At 48.8% G+C, this 22,069-nt stretch overlaps 1 protein-coding gene across 1 annotated transcript in view; it reads left to right on the top strand.

Annotated features, from left to right (window-relative positions):
* The first annotated feature begins 3,645 nt into the window (after nt 1–3,645).
* Nucleotides 3,646–22,069, top strand: part of LOC137535288 (zinc finger protein 420-like) — a 100,704-nt gene continuing 82,280 nt past the window's right edge. The window contains exons 1-5 of the mRNA XM_068257110.1: nt 3,646–3,722; nt 5,676–5,795; nt 19,490–19,624; nt 19,710–19,833; nt 21,635–21,732. Coding sequence (XP_068113211.1) covers nt 3,708–3,722; nt 5,676–5,795; nt 19,490–19,624; nt 19,710–19,833; nt 21,635–21,732 — 492 coding nt within the window. The 5' untranslated portion in view covers nt 3,646–3,707. The remainder of the gene's footprint in view (nt 3,723–5,675; nt 5,796–19,489; nt 19,625–19,709; nt 19,834–21,634; nt 21,733–22,069) is intronic.

The raw sequence follows: 22,069 nt of genomic DNA, 5'->3' as shown, positions 1-22,069 counted from the left end.
GGGTGGGCCGCGGGCAGCACGTCATGTGGCAGGGCTGGCGTGCACTGTGCACCGGGTCAGTCAGTCACTCACGATTGATGAGTCTTTGGCGCAGACTTCACTGCAGTCAGAGTCTGCAGCCAAATTGAGGCCATCAAGCGGGCCGGGTAACCAGCACACACTCCATTCTGAGCAGTCTCTCCAGAAGGCGGCAAACCAGGCCAGTCAATTCCTCTTTATGGCTCCTGGTGCCGCCCCTCCACTTCCTGCCGCCTGAGGAACCCGCCTCACCCCGCCTCATGAGCGGGCCGGCCCTGACTGCCACAGCCAGGAGCGTTCTGTGCAGGCAATGGTAGAAATTTTTGCTTACTGCACAAGTGCAGAGTGCTCCCAACCACAGGAGCATGATAGAGGATGCACGCAGCTTGTGGCCGCACATCCAGCATTGAAGGGGTACACAGGAGGAACAGCGGAGTGCAGGATGACTGCGAAAGACTATAAAGACTTCAGGGGGATGGAAGGAGCTTAAGGTAAGTAATTGGGCAACAGTAAAGGGAATATAAAAATACTATATACTTTGCAGTGGCACTATGAGTGATTACGGAGGGGGGCAGCAGAGGAATGGCTGAGCATGAGATGACGGTGAGGAAGCAAGAGGACTTCAGGGGGTGAAAGTCCCAGGTAAGTAAATGGGCGTTTTGTTTTATTTTAGGTTCACTTTAAGTGTAAGTGTACATTTATATTCTGTTTCAAGGGTGTTTATTAATATAAAAACTCAAGAACAGGAATATTTCACTTCATAGAAAATTTCCCCACGCAGGAGGAGTGGCTTAAAGCAAACCTGTACTGAGTAAAATTATTTAAAATAAACACATGAAGAAACTTCAAATGAACATTACATAGTTACCTCGCCATCAGTTCCTCTCAGAAGCTCACCATTTTCTTCTAACAATGATCCCTTCCAGTTCTGACAACATTTTGTCAGAACTGAAATATATCAGTTGCTGTCAGTTATATATCAGTTGCTGTCAGTTTCAGTTGAGAGTAAAAATTGATGTGTCCATGCTTCCCTATGGCTCAAGTGGGCGATGTTACAGTTTAACAGTGTGCTGACCAGAAAGCTGTTATGGTGTAATGGCCATTTTCAAAATGGAGGACAGAGAATTCCATTGGTCACAGTGGACAAACAGGACGCAGGAGAGGAGAAAGAGATTGAGGAGTAGACTACACAGGAGGTAAGTATGACCTGTGTATGGTTATTTTGACTTTTAATTTTCAGATCGGGTTTTCTTTAAGGAACATCATCAATGGAACAAAAAGTATGAAACACTCCAGAAACATGATAATAGAACACATTTTGAATTTTATGAATTTAAAGGTGTGTGTGTGGGGGGGGGGGGGGGGGGGGAGAGATGAGGTAGGGAGGGGGAAAATTATGGAAGGATACAGGAATGTGAGACCCAGGAGTGCAATGCACAACATGCCAATGGGTCTCAGGTAAAGGAAGAGGGGAAGGGATGGGGGTGGAAGGTTTTCCCAAATATATATAAGCAGGTATACAATTTACCCAAAAATAAAGATGTGAGGTAGCAGGGTCCCAGATAGTCCAGACAGCTCCTGCTTCCATGTTGTGCCAGAGGTAATCTATTTAAAAGGAGTGGAGGACATAATTTAAGCCATTGTTGTCCTGCCATTCAATCCAGTCGTTACATGTTTTAAAAAAGTTTGGCATTTTATCCTGAATTTTGGCAATAATATGCTCAGAGAGCATGGTTGAATTGAGATCCAAAAATACACAATCAGAGGATAAAGTGGCGGACTTCCATCTAGAAGCTAAGTGACATTTCCCAAGTGCAAATGTATATTGAAACAATCTATGCATGGGATGTTTAAACTTTGAGGGTTTGTTACCAAACAAGACGACTGTTGGGTCTATAGGGATTGAGACTTTAGTAATAAGGCATAACTTAGTCCAGATGTCATTCCAAAATGATTGAGCTATTGGACAAGTCCACCATGTGTGCCAGAGATCCCCCCTGATCTTGCAGCCCCTAAAACAAAGGGCTGAAACTGACCTATCAAAATCATGAATTCTGGCTGGGGTCATATAATATCTATGGAGGAGCTTAAGTGAGTATTCAATAGATGAGTAGTATGAGCTGTTTTTCAGCAGAGAGGTACAGCAATGTGTCCATCTGCTGGCAGATAATTCCATATTCATATCAGTTTCCTATTTACATTGAAAATTAAATTTTATATCTGGAGGAACCTGTGTAAAAGTATCATATAAATCCGAGATCAGACCCCTCTCAAGTGCAGAGTCTTTGCATCTGACCTCGAAAGCCAGGTACGAGGTAACGGAATTAGTTGGGTTCAGTGATCTGAGAAATTTAAAGGCTTGTTGTGAGACTCTATAAATTTCACTTGGAGGGGGGTGATGTTCAGTCAAAAATTGGCGGATAGGGATTAATTTGTATGCACTTATGAAAATACCCATCCTCGTAAGACCCTTATCAATCCACCATTTGAACAGGTTTATTTGATGACCAGGCGGGAAATCCGGATTACCAAGTATTTCTGTCAAGTGGGTGACAGGTGATTGTAAACCATAAAGGAATCTGGCTTTTTGCCAAATAGTGAGAGAGTGAGCAGTGATAGGTGAGGATTTTTTAATAGATGGGAGTGCAATTTTTCGAGCCCACATTACTCCGGGCAGGGTAAGAGTTCCCCTCTTACCCTGCCCGGAGTAATGTGATTGCCCATCAACTGTGATTCTAATTGAACCCAGAGAGGTGTATGGGATTTCGCATTTATTGCGGCTAACTCGGCAATCTGTGCTGCTTTGTAGTAGGTGGGCAGGTTAAGTCCTCCCAGATGCTTTTTCCTGGAAAGGGCGACTATTTATTTTGGCTCTGCGGTTTTGCCAGACAATTTATGTATTTTGGTTTGGAGATCCTTGAATGCTTTAAGTTTGATTGGAAGAGGGTCCTGAAAAGGTATAATATCCTTGGCAAGAGGGTCCTTTTGATAGAGTTCACCCTTCCTAGCAAAGACAAAGGATAAGAGGACCAAGTTTGGACATCATTAGTCAATTTATGAGTTCTGGGTCACCATGAGCTTGCTGGTTAGTCTGTACCTCTCGGTTTACAAGCCCTACTCCATAGAGCCAAATTAATCCATGCCATGCACTGATGAGGATCAAACAATCCGAAACAGTCTGTATGCATGTTGGATTATTATGGCTCTGTACAATTTAACAAGCTGACACATCATTGCATTCCAGCGGTTCTGGAGGTGTGTTTAGCTTCTAAGGGTACAATGGTTAATTTGCATATATTCAGCAGTGGTGCTCTGGGAGACATCTCAAGCTCACTCCAACCTGAATTATCGCAAATTCTTTCTGTTTTAGGAAAGCAATTTTTTGTTTTTCTTAACATCTTAGTAAGGGGGCTTTTAGGACCATTGTAGTCCCTTACACACTCCAATGAGTTCTGGGTCACCATGAGCTTGCTGGTTAGTCTATTAGTCAATTTATGATAGATTCTGAGTGCAGGTGATTCCAAAAAGAGAGGATGCAGTTAGCCTATTTACCACAAGATGGCGATCTCCCCTCTTCTAGGTGGAACGCATAGTAAGGAAGAAATTAAACAAAAGATAGGAAATGATGTAACAAAGACAGGAAGTGATATCACAGCAGGAGGAGAAGTAGCAGGAAAAGGAGAGGAGATATGTCGTTGGAAGAGGTAATTGTGTGATTGTTGTTATATATTGAGCAGAGCAGAGGTCGGGGTGGGCATACTTTGTTACAGAGGAGGTCACAGTACACCTGTCACTATACTGATCATCCCCCTTGAACTAACTGCCATATAAGAGACTTTTATATAACTGCTGTAACGTGGTCCCCCTACATGTGCCATACATTATGGTTGGAATCTTGGTGCTGGTCTATTTTAGGGGACTCAGCAGGAAACCTCATAGGGAAATTCTGCTAACGTGATTGGGTGGACGGCATCTTCTCAAACTGCTAGATTTCAGATAGACTGTAGCAAACACACTATTCGGCCAATCACAACGCTTCCTGCTGTAGATGGTGCTGTAATTAGAGAACCGTTCCCTATGAGGTTTCCTGCTGGGTCCCCTAAATTAGACTAGTGGTGCCCGTTCCCCCTGTGTCCCCAGCATTGCCATTATCCTCCAGTATGCAATGCCCCCCACCCCAGTAATGCCATTTATTTCCTAGTATAGCCATGTCCCCCATGTGTCCCCAGCATTGCCATTATGCCCCAGTATGTAATGCCCCCCAACCCTAGTAATTATTATTATTTAGTATTGATGTAGCGCCAACATCTTCCACAGTGCTGTACAGAGTATATTGTCTAGTCCAGTGGTCCTCAAACTACGGCCCGAATACGGCCCCCAAGGCTTTTTCACTGGCCCCTAAAGACACAATGTATACCTTATAGATGTGGCCTATTGCACCTGTAATCATCGGCCCCCCACATATAGAATAACAGTGCTGGCACCACCCATCCCCATACTGTAGAAGCCAGCAGGCAGTCATCCGCTGGCTCCCAATCCAATTCTGCATCAGGTGACACTGCTGCCCAACTAGACGTCAGTTTTTCACCCGGGTATGCTTCACTGTCTGGTGCACAAAGACGTTCCTTCAGGCGTCACATGACTGAATGGCTGCTGCTGGGAGTTCTCCAGGCATGATTGGGGGCAGAATCAATACCTAGATTCAATGTAATGTTTTTCAACATCATTTTATGTATGTTCTGCCCCCCCCCCCCCCCCAGCAGCCTGAAGTATACTGACCCGGCCCATGACCGAAAAAGTTTGGGAACCCCTGGTCTAGTCACTTAACAGTCCCTCGGAGGTGCTCTTTATCTAATCCCTACCATAGTCATATGTCTATGTATGTATCATATAGTGTATGTCTAGGGCCAATATAGGGGGAAGCCAATTAACTTATCTGTATGTTTTTGGTATGTGGGAGGAAACTGGAGTGCCCAGAGGAAACCCACACAGACAGGGGAGAACATACAAACTCCTTGCAGATGTTGCCCAGGCTGGGTTTAGAACCTGGGACCCATCACTGCAAGGGAAGAGTGCTAACCACTACGCCACTGTCCTGCCCACAGTAATGCCATTACATCCCCAGTATAGCCATATCCCCCTGTGCCCCCCCCCCCCCAGCATTGCCATTATACTTCAATATGTATTGCCCCCTCTCCATCCATTTCTTTCCCAGTATAGCCATGTCCACCCCCAGTACTTCTTTCTTCCCCCGCCTCCATAATACGAGGTAAGAGTTACATTGCTTTATAGCTAGCTGTCACAGTGGGCTCCAGTCCTCTGCTCCTATTATCCTCCCTGCCTCTTCTCTCTTCATATCCTTATCCATCTACCACTACCAGCACTGCTGTAACATCACAGGAATGGTAACAGTGGGAGGTGGATGTGAGGAGAGAGGTCCAGCCGAGAGGAGGCAGAGGGAGGACAGGACTGCAGCACGCTGTGAGTATAGGGCACAGGTAGCTATAAACCAACTTATTATGCTTTCCTTTAATACTCTGCATGGCCCTACCACCCACAAGTGACAGCAATGGGGGTGCTGGGGGATCTTGTATTGGTAGTTTTACCACTGACAACTATACAGCCTAGATTATCCTTTCCTTATGATCTATCAAAAGGCAGCAGCATCCTGTATGGATCACATGACCACATCACTGAGGATGGATGAGGACCAGAGTTACATGACTGAGTGGATATTCAGCCTCACCCTGGAGATCATCTATCTGCTGACTGGAGAGGTGAGGAGGATTCTGGATGTCTCTTATCTCTATTAATAAAACACACAGCCTGTTCTGGGCCAAAGCAGGGAATGCATTAGCCCCGAGGGTGCACCCATGACCCCTCCCTTTGAGAGACACCCTTGCCTGGCTGGTACAGAGTCGAGAGTAGAGCTTGTAGTGTTGCTCCTCATCCCACTGGGAGCTCTGCGATGTCACAGGCTTGCAGCAGCTTCTCTCTTTCTCCCTTTTTTGGCGTCTCTCATTAGTTTCATCACTAGAGGGAGACAAGGAGATGCTGTGAGCCTGACACAGCTGAGTTCCCGGTGCAGTGATGTAAGTAGACAGCATTAGAGGCTCTGCTCACAACTCTGCATGCTGGGAGGGCCTGCTCAGTTTAAGGGGTGGCCTAATACTTTGGCTGATCTGGCTACCTAAACTAGGGAGGGAGGCTACCATATACTGGGCACAGTTTAGGGGACACTGAAAATCTGGTGCACGCTATGGAGACACTGGTAAGCTGGAAGACACCATGGGAATGCTGGGACACACTATAAGGAGGCTGGGAAGCTGGGACACACTATAAGGCGGCTGGGAATCTTGAAATGCACTATGGGGCCACTGGGAAGCTGGGACACTATGAGAGACACTGGGAAGCTGGGACACACTATGAGGGGCACTGGGATGCTGGGGTACACTATGAGGGGCACTGGGAAGCTGGGACGCACTATGAGGACACTGGGAAGCTGGGGCACACTATGAGGACACTGGGAAGCTGGGGCACACTATGATGGGCACTAGGAAGCTGGGACACACTATGAGGGGCACTGGGAAGCTGGGACACACGATGAGGGGCACTGGGAAGCTGGGAAACACTATGAGGGGCACTGGGAAGCTGGGGCACACTATGAGGACACTGGGAAGCTGGGACACACTATGAGGGGCACTGGGAAGCTAAGGCACACTATGAGAGGCACTGGAAATCTGAGACACAACTATGAGGGGCACTGGGAAGCTAAGGCACATTATGGGGACACTGGGAAGCTGGGGCACACTATGAGGGGCACTGGGAAGCTGCAGCACACTATGAGGGGCACTGGGAAACTAAGGCACATTATGGGGACGCTGAGGCACTCTGTGAGGGATACTGGGAAGCTGGGGCACACTATGAGGGACGCTGGGAAACACTATGAAGGGCACTGGGAAGCTGTGGTGTACTTTGAGGGGCACTGGAAGGTGGGACATACTGTGAGGGCACAGTGAAACTGGGTTGCACTATGGGAACACTGGGAAGCTGGGGCACATTATGAGGACACTGGGAAGCTGAGGCACGCTAGGAGGGGCACTGGGAAGCTAGGACACACTATGAGGACACTGGGAAGCTGGGACACACTATGAGGGGCACTGGGAAGCTGGGGCACACTGAGGGACACTGGGAAGCTGGGTTGCACTATGAGGGGCACTGGGAAGTTGGGGAGCACTATGAGGGGCATTGGGAAGCTGGGGCACACTATGAGGACACTGGGAAGCTGGGGCACACTATGAGGACACTGGGAAGCTGGGGCACACTATGAGGACACTGGGAAGCTGGGGCACACTATGAGGGGCACTGGGAAGCTGGGACACACTATGAGGGGCACTGAGAAGCTGGGGCACACTATGAGGGACACTGGGAAGCTGGGGCGCACTATGAGGGACACTGGGAAGCTGGGGCACACTATGAGGGGCACTAGGAAGCTGGGACACACTGAGGGACACTGGGAAGCTGGGGCACACTATGAGGGGCACTGGGAAGTTGGGGCACACTGTGGGGACACTGGGGAGCACTATGAGGGACATTGGGAAGCTGGGGAGCACTATGAGGGGCATTGTGAAGCTGGGTTGCACTATGAGGGGCACTGGAAAGTTGGGGCACACTGTGGGGACACTGGGGAGCACTATGAGGGACATTGGGAAGCTGGGGCACACTATGAGGGACACTGTGAAGCTGGGTTGCACTATGAGGGACACTGGGAAGCTGGGGCACACTATGAGGGGCACTGGGAAGCTGGGGCACACTATGAGGGACACTGGGAAGCTGGGGCATACTATGAGGGGCACTGGGAAGCTGGGGCACACTATGAGGGGCACTGGGAAGCTGGGGCACACTATGAGGGGCACTGGGAAGCTGGGGCACACTATGAGGACACTGGGAAGCTGGGGCACACTATGAGGACACTGGGAAGCTGGGGCACACTATAAGGGGCACTGGAAGGTGGGACATACTGTGAGGGCACAGTGAAACTGGGTTGCACTATGGGAACACTGGGAAGCTGGGGCACACTATGAGGGACACTGGGAAGCTGGGGCACACTATGAGGGACACTGGGAAGCTGGGGCACACTATGAGGGACACTGGGAAGCTGGGGCACACTATGAGGGACACTGGGAAGCTGGGGCACACTATGAGACACACTGGGAAGCTGGGGCACACTATGAGGGACACTGGGAAGCTGGGGCACACTATGAGGGACACTGGGAAGCTGGGGCACACTATGAGGGACACTGGGAAGCTGGGGCACACTATGAGGGGCACTGGGAAGCTGGGACACACTATGAGGACACTGGGAAGCTGGGGCACACTATGAGGACACTGGGAAGCTGGGGCACACTGAGGGGCACTGAGATGCTGGGGCACACTATGAGGGACACTGGGAAGCTGGGTTGCACTATGAGGGGCACTGGGAAGTTGGGGCACACTGTGGGGACACTGGGGAGCACTATGAGGGACACTGGGAAGCTGGGGAGCACTATGAGGGACACTGGGAAGCTGGGGAGCACTATGAGGGGCATTGGGAAGCTGGGGTGCACTATGAGGGGCACTGGGAAGCTGGGGCACACTATGAGGACACTGGGAAGCTGGGGCACACTATGAGGACACTGGGAAGCTGGGGCACACTGAGGGGCACTGAGATGCTGGGGCACACTATGAGGGACACTGGGAAGCTGGGTTGCACTATGAGGGGCACTGGGAAGTTGGGGCACACTGTGGGGACACTGGGGAGCACTATGAGGGACACTGGGAAGCTGGGGAGCACTATGAGGGACACTGGGAAGCTGGGGAGCACTATGAGGGGCATTGGGAAGCTGGGGTGCACTATGAGGGGCACTGGGAAGCTGGGGCACACTATGAGGGACACTGGGAAGCTGGGGAGCACTATGAGGGACACTGGGAAGCTGGGGAGCACTATGAGGGACACTGGGAAGCTGGGGAGCACTATGAGGGGCATTGGGAAGCTGGGGAGCACTATGAGGGGCACTGGGAAGCTGGGGTGCACTATGAGGGAGACTGGGAAGCTGGGGTACACTATGAGGGGCACTGGGAAGCTGGGGCACACTATGAGGGACACTGGGAAGCTGGGGAGCACTATGAGGGACACTGGGGAGCTCTATGAGGGGCATTGGGAAGCTGGGGAGCACTATGAGGGGCACTGGGAAGCTGGGGTGCACTATGAGGGGCACTGGGATGCTGGGACGCACTATGAGGGACACTGGGAAGCTGGGGCACACTATGAGGGACACTGGGAAGCTGGGGCACACTATGAGGGGCACTGGGAAGCTGGGTTGCACTATGAGGGGCACGGGGAAGCTGAAGCACACTGTGGGAACACTGGGAAGCTGGGGGGCACTATGAGGGACACTGGAAAGTTGGGGCACACTATTAAGGGCACTGGGAAGCTGGGGCACACTATGAGGGCACTGAGAAGTTGGGGCACACTGTGGGGACACTGGGAAGCTGGGGGGCACTATGGGAATACTGGGAAGTTAAGACCCACTATGGGGACACTGGGATAGGCCTGAACGATAAATCGTTTCGGTATCGAAATCGCGATCACGGAAACAGCGATTCCACGATCATCATAGCGGCGAATTTGTCCCCCTCTGCAGGCAGCCCCCTCTCCCGCTGTGCACAGCTCGCCGCTCCGTGCAGCGGCGGCTCAGCCGGTGTTACTCGCAGGTCCCTTTCGGCGATGGAGGCGGCTCACTCTCTCCCAACTTCCGTTCCTGCAGCCTATGAGATGATCGGGCAGCAGACTCCGCCAACAGTCTCTCGCTCTTGCGGCGGCTCACTCCTCCCAGCGTCTCCATGTCATTGGCTTGGCGGATGGCAGACTCCGCCCACAGGCTCTCAATCACGCGTAGCTCAGCCTCCCGAGTCCACATCGCTAGCTGGCCTGGCAGCCTGTCAATCAACTTTTTTGCACTGCTTCCACTTCCTGTGCACAGCGTGTCAGCGTGATAATGCTGATGACTGTGCTGTGACTGACTGTGGCAACCTAGTATTCTGCACGGCTGTTTGCAGTGGGGTACTGTGAATGTGAAATTGAGGCAATCTATTCTGCATAGCTGTTTGCTGCAGTCGGGCACAGTAAATTTGTGCAAAGGCATAATTGTGTTTGCAGGAAAGGCTAGGCTTAAAGGAGAACTGTAGTGAGAGGTATATGGAGGCTGCCATATTTATTTCCTTTTAAGCAATACCAGTTGCCTGGCTATTCAGCTAATCCTCTGCCTCTAATACTTTCAGCCATAGGCCCTGAACAAGCATGCAGCAGATCAGGTGTTTCTGACAAATTTAGACAGATATGACAAGATTAGCTGCATGCTTGTTTCTGGTGTGATTCAGACACTTCTTTAGGCAAATAGACCATCAGGGCTGCCAGGCAACTGGTATTGCTTAAAAGGAAATAAATATGGCAGCCTCCATATCCCTCTCACTACAGTTCTCCTTTAATAAACTGGCCAAAGCAAAGCTTGATTGACAGGCCTGCAGAGACTCTCATAAAGCAAAGGAAGGACTCTGCTCACACACAAACTGATCCTAGCTGTGAAATTACAAGCTGTTTGAAGAAAATCGTAAATCGAATCGAAATCTCAATTTCTGACAGAAATTGTGTGATTCACTCTTCCTAAAATCGTTCATGTCTACACTGGGACACAGTTTAGGGGACACTGGGAAGCTCAGATACACTATGGGGGACATTAGAAAGCTGGGACACACTATTAGGAGGCTGGGACACAGTATGGGGACACTAGAATGCTGGGACACACTATTAGGAGGCTGGGACACAGTATGGGGACACTAGAATGCTGGGACACACTATTAGGAGGCTGGGACACAGTATGGGGACACTAGAATGCTGGGACACACTATTAGGAGGCTGGGAGACAGTATGGGGACACTAGAATGCTGGGACACACTATTAGGAGGCTGGGACACAGTATGGGGACACTAGAATGCTGGGACACACTATTAGGAGGCTGGGACACAGTATGGGGACACTAGAATGCTGGGACACACTATTAGGAGGCTGGGACACAGTATGGGGACACTAGAATGCTGGGACACACTATTAGGAGGCTGGGAGACAGTATGGGGACACTAGAATGCTGGGACACACTATTAGGAGGCTGGGACACAGTATGGGGACACTAGAATGCTGGGACACACTATTAGGAGGCTGGGACACAGTATGGGGACACTAGAATGCTGGGACACACTATTAGGAGGCTGGGACACAGTATGGGGACACTAGAATGCTGGGACACACTATTAGGAGGCTGGGAGACAGTATGGGGACACTAGAATGCTGGGACACACTATTAGGAGGCTGGGGCACAGTATGGGGACACTAGAATGCTGCTGGGGTGGATTTAAGTCCTGGAAGGTGGGGGTTGGTGATATTAATCTCCAATGTGTAAATGTTCTCTAATACACAGAAAAAGCCCCCCTTGCTGCTGCTTCCTTCAGCTGATCTGATTATCTAACTTTGGTAGGTGCTGCCTAACACAGGGGGCACATCTGGCTAGTTAAACTGAACAGGGGCAAGAGGGGCCCTGCCATATGCTGGGGGGCTTCATCTGGCTAACTTGTGGAGGGTGGCTACCTGGTACTGGGGGGCTGATCAGGCTATCTAACTTGGGGAGGGGGGGGATGCCTAATACTGGGGCTGATCTGGTAATCCAAATACAAAAATGTTTATTGGCAGGACCAAATACACTTAGCATGGCCAAAGGAAAACAATAACATTAGCATGGGAGGGGTGTTGTGGTATTAAGGGAAGGGTATAGGGGTTTGGGGTATACAGTCCATAAGGGTGTGGAGAATATCAGGGACAGTATAGGGGGTTAGGATATATAGCCTATAGGGGTAAGGAGGTAATAGGAGGCAATATAAGGAGTATACTGTCTGTGGGGTATCATGTTCCTCACAGTGGGTGGCAGGTAGCGACATATTGGGCCACTATTTGCACAGTTGTTTCCTCTTCCCCAGTTGGATGTAGATGTTCCTCATCTGAGGAGGTGAAATCCAGGATGTGGGTGGAGAGTCTCTGGAAGTGGGCGGTCCTCACAGGTGCATATTTGCTGCAGGGTAGCAGGAAGTGGTCCTCATCCTCCAGGGCCCCCTGGTCACACTGCCTGCACAGTCTCTCCTCCCGAGGCTTCCATATCTGTCTGTGCCACCCTGTCTCTATCTCCAGGCTGTGGGTGCTCAGACGGTACAAGCTCAGGATCTGTCTGTCTTTGGGGTGGTGTAGCCTCTCTCATTGTGTACTCCCTCTGCAGTGATTGGTAGACAAAGAGTTTCTAGGAGTTCTTTGTCACTCCTCCATTCCTCCAGATATTGCACCTTGTAGCTTTCTATAGTCCCTTTTATTTGGACTTTTGTCAGACTGTGTTGGTGGTTTTGGCTGGGCTGATGCTTTGCAGTGTTGCCAACTCATCCCTTTAATTACTGACACATCTAAGTTATACAGGTTCTGGGGCTACTTACACATAATCAGTGCCTTAACTGCATCTACCTAGCCACGAAACCTGTATAATTCATATGTGTCAGTAATTAAAGGGATGAGTTGGCAACACTGATGCTTTGCTTCAGAGCGCATGGTATGGTCTTGGCCCTCTGGCTCAGCGAGGCAAGGGTGAGTGCCAGGGCTGCTGCTCTGCATGTGCGCCCAGATGAGAGCGCCCTCTGCTGCATAGTCAGCCACAGTGGGAATCTGCCTAGCTCTGCCTGGCAGGCTGAGTTCGAAGTGCAAGGATGGACTTGGAGAAGATACTTTGAGAACTCTAGATGGAAGACTTCTGTTGGGCTGGAGTCCCATTTTGATTGGTCAGGGTAGGTGACCGGCCCCCATACCTCACTGCCATAGAGCAATAGAGCGTCTGCTACGATTTTCTAGGTCATCGACTTTGCTTTTAAGTGCTCCTATTTGCTCACTGTTGCTCTGAAGTATTTCCTCAAAACCCCCCGCCCACTCTTCAAATTTTTTTGTGTCTGACTCTACCTCTTCAACCCTTGCAGTAAGGTCTTGTATTGCATCTTTTATAGGCTTAATCTCTGCAATTATTTCCTTCATATAGTCTTTTAAGGAGGTCTGTATATTTAAGACAAAGTCTGAAAGCATTTTAGACCTCATTTCTTCCATTGAGGGACGCAAACTGATTAGATCACTTTAACTGCCTGTTCTGTATCTTCCAGTTACAGCAGAGAACCCCAGTTCTGTTAAAGTTTTGCTTCCAGTGGTTTTATTCCTGTATCTGGTATGGTTTGCCATTGTTTACAATGATCTCGCAGTATATGTATTAAACCAATAATACCAATCAGCGTCATAATATGCACACAGCAGAGGCAACACCTGACCACCACTTATGATAGTTATCAAGGAAAAAAAAAAAAAAGAGTATGTAATGCAATATTAAGTGATAAGCAACAGGTGGTAATGGCAAAACCAGAGTAAAATAACGCACAAGTAGCAAACTAGCAGTGTCTCAAAATATCTCAACAATCGGTATATCAGTTCGCCAGTATATGTTGGTAAACACTATCTTACTCAGAAGTCACACCAGGTATTTCAGGTGGTCACTTAACACAGCTAACGACCTGATAAGGCTCGTACACCCGTCTGACGGAAGGCAACGACGGGTCCATCGGCACCTCCCGCTGGGCGGGTTTTCAGCAGACAGTACAGCGTGTGTACAGTCTGTCGCCGGACTGATAAGGCTGTTTATGAACGATCTGCTGGGTGGATCGCTCAGAAACAGCCTTATCAGTCCTCCGACAGACTGTACACACGATGTACTGTCTGCTGAAAACCTGCCCAGCGGGAGGTGCCGACGGACCCGTCGTTGCCTTCCGTCAGACGTGTGTACGAGCCTATAGTCTAAGCGGGAGGCGATACGTTTTTGGCAAACAAAATTTCATATAACAGATTTTCAGAACATACAGCAGATATTGTAACGAGTTATCAAAAAGATGTTTGAAAGAAATGCGAGAACAGGGACAGCCAAAGACACAGTTTGGAAGGTGGACGTGAGGAGCCAGCATGAAGAGTTAGAGACACACTAAGAACCCGCTATGCAGAATATGCATCAAACATGATTATACATGCAAATTATACATGAATGGGGAGCAGGCAGATCAAATCGATCAGGTGGAATCTTATACACAAGGGTCGTACACTTAGGCAGGGAACACACTTGTCTTTTAGTTTTCTGCGCCCATTTTTCTGCATACTTTTTCTGCACACCAGTTGTGTTTCTATGCAGGAAAACGCATGCGTTTTTTCACAGCAGCTGATGTAATTTATAGAGAAAACTGACAAAATGTGCAGAGTCATCATGTAGAATGTCAGTTTTTTTTCTGCATGCCACGGAATATCTTGGCGCTTTATAAATCAATAATAATAATTAAGTGTGAACTAGTCCATTGATTAACCTGTGTTCTCAGTTTTTCTGTGCAGAAAACAGTCAAGTGTGTTCCCTGCCTTAACCTCTCCCTACCTAAACAGCGGACGCCGCTCCGCATCATTACACTCTGCTGAACGGATTGCCCAAGTTACCCAGCTCACCTGGCCAGCATTACAGATCCACCCAGCCAAACACAGCAAAGATGCCTCTCAGCACCTCCAACACCTCTTCATGGGCACCCCTTAATCTCCCAGGGGCCGCACGGCACAAACACACAGTGTCCGCAGCGCCAGGCGTTGTTCAGAGCACCCCTCAAACACACCCCACAGCACTCCCCAGTAGCCCTGAACGATTTTAGGGAAATATTGAATTGCACGATTTCTGTCATTGGATTCACGATTTTCAATACGCAATGATGGATCAGCACACTGTTGGTGAGTATGAGTTCCCCCAGTATAGGTAGCCACGTATAAGTGCCCCCAGTATAGTTTAGCCAGCTATAGGTGCCACAGGACAGGTTAGCCAGTGTATAGGCGCCACAGGATAGGTTAGCCAGTGTATAGGTGCCACAGGATAGGTTAGCCAGTGTATAGGTGCCACAGGACAGGTTAGCCAGTGTATAGGCGCCACAGGACAGGTTAGCCAGTGTATAGGTGCCACAGGATAGGTTAGCCAGTGTATAGGTGCCACAGGATATGTTAGCCAGTGTATAGGTGCCACAGGACAGGTTAGCCAGTGTATAGGTGCCACAGGACAGGTTAGCCAGTGTATAGGCGCCACATGATAGGTTAGTCAGTCTATAGGTGCCACAGGATAGGTTAGCCAGTGTATAGGTGCCACAGGATAGGTTAGCCAGTGTATAGGTGCCACGGAATAGGGTAGCCAGTGTATAGGTGCCACAGGACAGTTTAACCAGTGTATAGGTGCCACAGTATAGGTTAGCCAGTGTATAGGCACCACAGTATAGGTTAGCCAGTGTATAGGTGCCACAGGACAGGTTAGCCAGTGTATAGGTGCCACAGTACAGGTTAGCCAGTGTATAGGTGCCACAGGATAGGTTAGCCAGTGTATAGGTGCCACAGGATAGGTTAGCCAGTGTATAGGTGCCACAGGACATGTTAGCCAGTGTATAGGTGCCACAGGATAGGTTAGCCAATTTATAGGTGCCACAGGACAGGTTATCCATTGTATAGGTTCCACAGTTCATGTTAGCCAGTGTATAGGTGCCGCCGTCTCCAGATCCCCCACGCCGCTGCTGTTACCTGCTCCGCTCCCTTCCCCCTCCTCCACTCGCGCCCCCCCCCCAAGTAAATTCCCTTTACATTCCGCCTCACTGCATCATATTGCTGTGCGGTGACCCGCAGGGAAGAGGCAACAAGTGTTGCCTAGTAACGGAGGCCACCAGGAAGTAATGTCACGTTTCCTGGTACAGGGCCCAAACACTTGTCACCTCTTCCCTGCGGCTCACTGCACAGCAATTCAATGCGGTGAGCCCGAATGTAATTGGAACTTACTGGAGGAGGGGGCCGCAAGCAGAGGAGGGGGAAGGGAGCAGAGTAGACCATGTACCTGCAGCAGCGGCGAAAATTGATGCTTTGACGATCCCAAGATCGTCATTCCCCTGATCACGATTTTCGGTTTTAAACTGAAAATTGTTCAGCCCTACTCCCTGCAGCATACTTCACACCAGACTGTCGCCAGTATAGCAGACCGGAGCAAATCAGATGAGCAACACAGATGGTTTCAATGGGAACCGCTGTCCCAGCACAAAACAGTAATCAGCAGCAGATAGGAGTGGGTAGGTGAGGGGAGACAAGGGGGGGGGGGTGGGGCACGACAGGGGACAATACACAAGGATCAGAGACTGGCACAAACAATACAAACCGCTCGCCACCACCGCTATGATACTACTCGCTGCAGCCACTACAGACAGGAACTTTCAGAAAAGTCTGAGCGGCAGAGAGAGGGCGGGGCGGGATTAGCGGTGCAGATATGTGAAGGCACAGCGTGGAGTTCGGTTCAGGCCGACGAGTCTCAGTCTCAACGAGTCTCAGCTTGACCTGATCATCCAGCACTTCCGTGTTCTGTGATCATCCAGCACTTCCGTGCTCTGTGATCATCCAGCACTTCCGTGCTCTGTGATCATCCAGCACTTCCGTGTTCTGTGATCATCCAGCACTTCCGTGTTCTGTGATCATCCAGCACTTCCGTGTTCTGTGATCATCCAGCACTTCCGTGTTCTGTGATCATCCAGCACTTCCGTGTTCTGTGATCATCCAGCACTTCCGTGTTCTGTGATCATCCAGCACGTCCGTGTTCTGCACTACCATGGTGCTGAGTAGGCTGTGCCGGTCGAGCAGGCTATGTAATCATATATGGGCTGAGCGGTGGATCGGAGGACCTTCCCTGTGCTTCTCCCAAGCTCTGGAGCTACACAGTACTCACACAGTACAGCAGACTAGACACACCTACATCCTACTCCTACTGTGTGATTTGAGCACATTTTCCTCAGTGTGCTCCTGATACAGATTCCTCTGTAGTTAGTCAGATCATATTGGTCCCCATTCTTGTTGATGGGTTTTATGAGGCCCTCGCTCCAGGCCTGGGGAAAGCAGCCGCACTCAGGATGAGGCTGAATAGTCTTGTGAGTGCCTCATGTATGTCTGGGGGGCTGTATTTCATCATCTCTGGCAGGATGCCATCAGTACCACTGGCCTTCTTACATTTTATCAGCTTTATTCTTTCTCTTATTTCCTGCACCGTGATTGGTGTATCCAGAGGGTTTTGGAAGTCCTTGATTGTCTCCTCATGTCCTCCAGTTTTGGGGCTGTTTGTTTCTGTTCCAGGGTTTGGGCATTTTTCTGGGATGTCTTTGTAGAGGTCCTTGAAGTAGCGGAGCCAGGTGTGGCCATTTTGGATATGAAGAGGGCTTTTCTTGGGCTTTTTGCCGATATGGTTCCAGGTCTCCCAGAATGAGTTGTCCTGGAGGGAGTCCTCCAGCTGCTGGAAGAAAACAGCCACATCTCCCACAAACTCCATCTCGGGGTGTCTTTGTGTTGCCTCCTTAGGTGGGCATGGGCTTCCCTTACGTCTTGGTTGTTGGGGTCTCTGTACTTTTTCTTACAGGCTGCCCTTAGAGAATTAAGGAGAGCTTTGCATTCACTGTCAAAACAATTTTGGGACTGTTTATTGTGGGTCTCTTGATGTTGGTCTGCTTGAGGCCAGCTAGTCCTGCCATAGTATATAAGATGTTACTGAAGTCCTTCACTGCATGGCTGACACCATGTTGGTTTGGTTCATATGGGTTGGTATGAAAAATTGCCAGCAGTTCTTGGATTTTGGCTGTGTTGGTCATGTTGGTGTATTTTGTGACAGACTGTTTTGTCCATTTGAAGGATGGTGGCAGCTTGAAGAGACTGGTCTGGCCAGGTTGCTGTGTGGTTGGCTTATTAGTGTATTTCAGGTACAGCAGTATTTGGTTGTGGTCTGACAGGGGTAACTAAGAAGGCATTGATGTTTATGGGGTGTGTGTCTGTAAAGGCATAGTCCACCACACTGCTGCCCATGTGGGAGTTCATAGTAATTCTCCCAAGAGAGTCACCCCTAGTTCACCCATTCATTATGTATAGGCCAAGTCTCCGACATAGGTTCAGAGTGGGTTTTCCCACTTTAGTTTATTGTCTTGTCATAGCTGTTTCTTGGTGTCTGCATAGGTTCCTGGTAATGACCCTCTCCTCCAAGTATGTGTGTGTTTCCCTCAATGGTCAGGTAGTCCTTCTTTATGCCTGTTCTAGCATTGAGGTCTCCATAGATGAGCATCCTGCCCTGAAACTGGAAGTGGCTGGCTAGCTAAACTGGAGAGGGGACTACCTAATACTTGGTGCTGATCTGGTTATCTAACATTGGGAAGGGAGCTGCTTAATACTGTGGGCTTATCTGGCTTTCTAAACTGGGCAGGGAACTACCTAATACTGGGAGGCTGATCTGGCTATCTATATTGGGGATGGGGGGGCTACCTAATACTGCAGACATATTTGGCTAGCGAAACTTGGATGGGGGCTAACTAATACTGAGGGGGCTGATCTGGCTATCTAACTTGGCTAGGACGGTGCCTAATAGTGGGGGCTCTTAGCTATCTAACTCTTATAGCTATCTAACTTGGGGGAGGGGGGCAGCCTAAGGCACATCTGGCTAGTTTAACTGGGAAAGGGGTTACCATATACTGCGGGCCGATCTGGCATTCTAACTTTGGGAGGGGCCTACCTAATACTGGGGGACATTTGGCTAGCTAATCGGAGGAGGGGACTGCTATATACTGGGGAGGTAATCTGGCTGTCTAACTTGGGGAGGGGCAATGTCTTATACTGGGGGCTTCCCTGGCTAACTAGAGTAGTAGGGGTGTCTCAGCACCCTAGAGGAAAAGACACGGGAGACAAAAACGAGAGCCCAATAGTGCAATATGTTTCCATATACGAGATACCAACAGGTAAGGTAATTGTACTCCTCACAAAGGTGGTTTGCAGAGGGGCAACCAACCACAGGAAGCAGGTGGAGACAACACACCTGACTCCACTCGGGGTGGTCCAGCCGGACCTGGGTGTGGTCACTCTTGGTAAAAGTGACAGATTATCACTATGGTTTAAACCATGTGTGCTCTGTCTACACCCCTCCAACAGGGTATGTTGGGGGGGTACGTAAAGCACAATTTGGGTAAAGAGGCGCCCAAGTATGAATACATTTGGATTAAAAACAAGATTAAATCGAAAAAGAGGCTCCCTTTGCTGATCGGCTATTTGCAATTGGCACTGTTATTGGCCTGAGGAAGCGGGCTTAGAATCACTAAACGCGTTGCCTGCGCTAAATAAATAACTGGAGGTCTCTCCACCTCTAGTGCTGGGGAACCTTGTCCCGGCCCTGCACACAGCTGACTGGAGAGGTGAGGATGATTTTGGGAGATCATGTGACTTTATTGTTGGTCTTTTATACAGAGTTTTCCTCCAGTGAAGTCTGGTGATCATGTGACCATCACTGTGCCCCCACCTCAACCCCTGATATCTGATGGACACAACAAGCAGAAGATTCTGGAAATCACCAGGAAGATGATGGAGCTGCTGACAGGAGAGGTGAGCAGTGCTGGGAATTATGGGATATTATCCTGTAACAGCAAGGGGTGTGTCTGGCTGTTAACTGTATTATTGTGTGTGTCAGGTTCCTAAAAGGGGTCAGGATGTCACTGTCTGTTTCTCTTTGGAGGAGTGTCAGTATATAGAAAGACACAAGGACCTCTACAAGGACACCATGATGGAGAATCAGCTGCCCCTCACATCTCCAGGTAAGAGGAGACTTTCATGTCTTATAAAGAAGAGTGCAGACCTACATCCCCTCCATCATTTCATAAACATATGGAGACAATGCACAGGTGAAAGTCCATTTATTTCAGTAATTTAACTTGGGTTAAACTAATCTAGGAAATAGAAACCTTTGCAGGTGTTTTGGATTAGTTTGGATTAATTAGCTGATTAGAGTTTGACACTCTGAGCCTAGGATATTGAATATTTTCTCAATATACGAATGGTCTGAGATTTTGATTTTAACCACTTCCCAACTGAGGGGCTTTACCCCCTGACCACCAGAGCAATTTTCACCTTTCAGCGCTCCTTCCATTCATTCGTCTATAATTTTATCATTACTTATCGCAATGAAATAAACTATATCTTGTTTTTTTCGCCACCAATTAGGATTTCTTTAGGTGGGACATTATGCCAAGAATAATTTTATTCTAAATGTGTTTTAATGGGAAAAAAAGATAAAATGTGGGAAAAAATTTATTATTTTTCAGTTTTCGGCCTTTATAGTTTTTAAATAATGCATGCTACTGTAATTAAAACCCATTAAATGTATATGCCTATTTATCCCGGTTATAAAACCGTTTAAATTATGTCCCTATCACAATGTTTGCCGCCAATATTTTAGTTGGAAATAAAGGTGCATTTTTTTCAGTTTTGCGTCCATCCCTAATTACAAGCCCATAGTTTATAAAGTAACAGTGTTATACCCTCTTGACATAAATATTTAAAAAGTTCAGTCCCTAAGGTAACTATTTATGTTTTTTTTTTATTGTAAATTTTTTATTTTTTTTTTAATTACCAAAAAAAAAAAAAATTGGGGAGTGTGGGAGGTAAGGAGTTATTTTTTTGTGTAAAACAAGTTTATTTGTGTGTAAAAAATGGTTAGGGTGTAGTTTTACTATTACAAGATGGCAACATTACCAATTTGTTTCATGCGACCTGCAAGCGTCCTTCCGGACGCTTGCAGGAAGTAGAAAGAGGCTGGGACTTTGTTATTTTTTCACAATGATCGCGCTGCTCAGCCGAGCGGCAGCAGATCATTGCGGGGCTTAGATCAACGAACGGGAATGGATTTTCCCGTTCGTTGATCTCTGGGCGAGCGGGCGGCGGCGTGTTTACTAGCGGCGGGCGGTGTGTTTACGAGCGGGAGCGCGGACAGCGGCGGGAATGCGCAAAGTACGGATTTCTCCGTCCCTGGGGGTGAAAGGATGGAAAAAGGGGCGGAGAAATCCGTACGCGCGGGGGTAAAGTGGTTAAAGAGGCTCAGAAATGAGTCTCACCGCAGTTTTTTACTTACCCGGGGCTTCCTCCAGCCCCATAAGCACAGAAGCGGACCTCACTGTTATCCTGCGATCTCCAGTTCAGCCGCGGTGAGCCCCAGTAACGGGCGCAGTCGAAGCCAGTCAAGGTTGCATGCACGGACCTCCTGCACATGCGCAGTAGACCCGGACTGACATCACTGAGTTACCGGGGCTCACCGCGGCTGAACGGGAGATGGCAGGAGGGGCGCATCTGTGCTTATGGGGCTGGAGGAAGCCCCGGGTAAGTAAACAAACTGCGGTGAGACCCATCTCTGACTCTCTTTAAGGATTTTCATAAACTGTAAGCCATAATCATCAAAATTATAACAAATAAAGGCTTGAGATATATTGCTTTGCATGTAGTGAGTCTATTGCATATATTAGTTTCACATTTTAAGTTGAAGTACTAATATAAATGGAGTTTTGCACAAAATTCTAATTTTTTAAGTTTCAGCTGTATTCAGTCAGTGTTTGTTTCCTTCAGATGGATCCAGTAACAGAAACCCACCAGAGAGATGTACAGGTCCTCTTTATTCCCAGGATTGTCAACAGGAAGATCACACCATCCCCCACCATTATCAGGTAGGTGGGGCTGAGGGTCCCCAGAAACACCAAACCAGAGGCGTTGCTAGGATCCTAAGAGATCCGGGGCACTTTTGGGCGTTCCAGATGAAAAATGGGTGTGGCCATGCACCAGAATGTAGGTGTGGTCATGGGTAGAACCAAATTTACATGAACTTAACAGCGGTCTAAGTAGGCCTGCCAGCAAAATGTTGGATGAAGTCCCCTCTCCATTAACACAAAAAAAGCAGCATATCACTTCAGTAGGCAGTGTCACTTAAAGGGAACCTTAACTGAGGGGGGAGGAGGAGTTTAAATTACCTGGGGCTTCTACCTGACCCCTGCAGACCTCCTGTGC

This window comes from Hyperolius riggenbachi, chromosome 10 (genome assembly GCF_040937935.1).
Source record: "Hyperolius riggenbachi isolate aHypRig1 chromosome 10, aHypRig1.pri, whole genome shotgun sequence".
Taxonomy (NCBI): Eukaryota; Metazoa; Chordata; class Amphibia; order Anura; family Hyperoliidae; genus Hyperolius; species Hyperolius riggenbachi.
The sequence above is the reverse complement of the archived record's forward strand: the minus strand, read 5'-3'. Positions and strand labels throughout refer to the sequence as shown.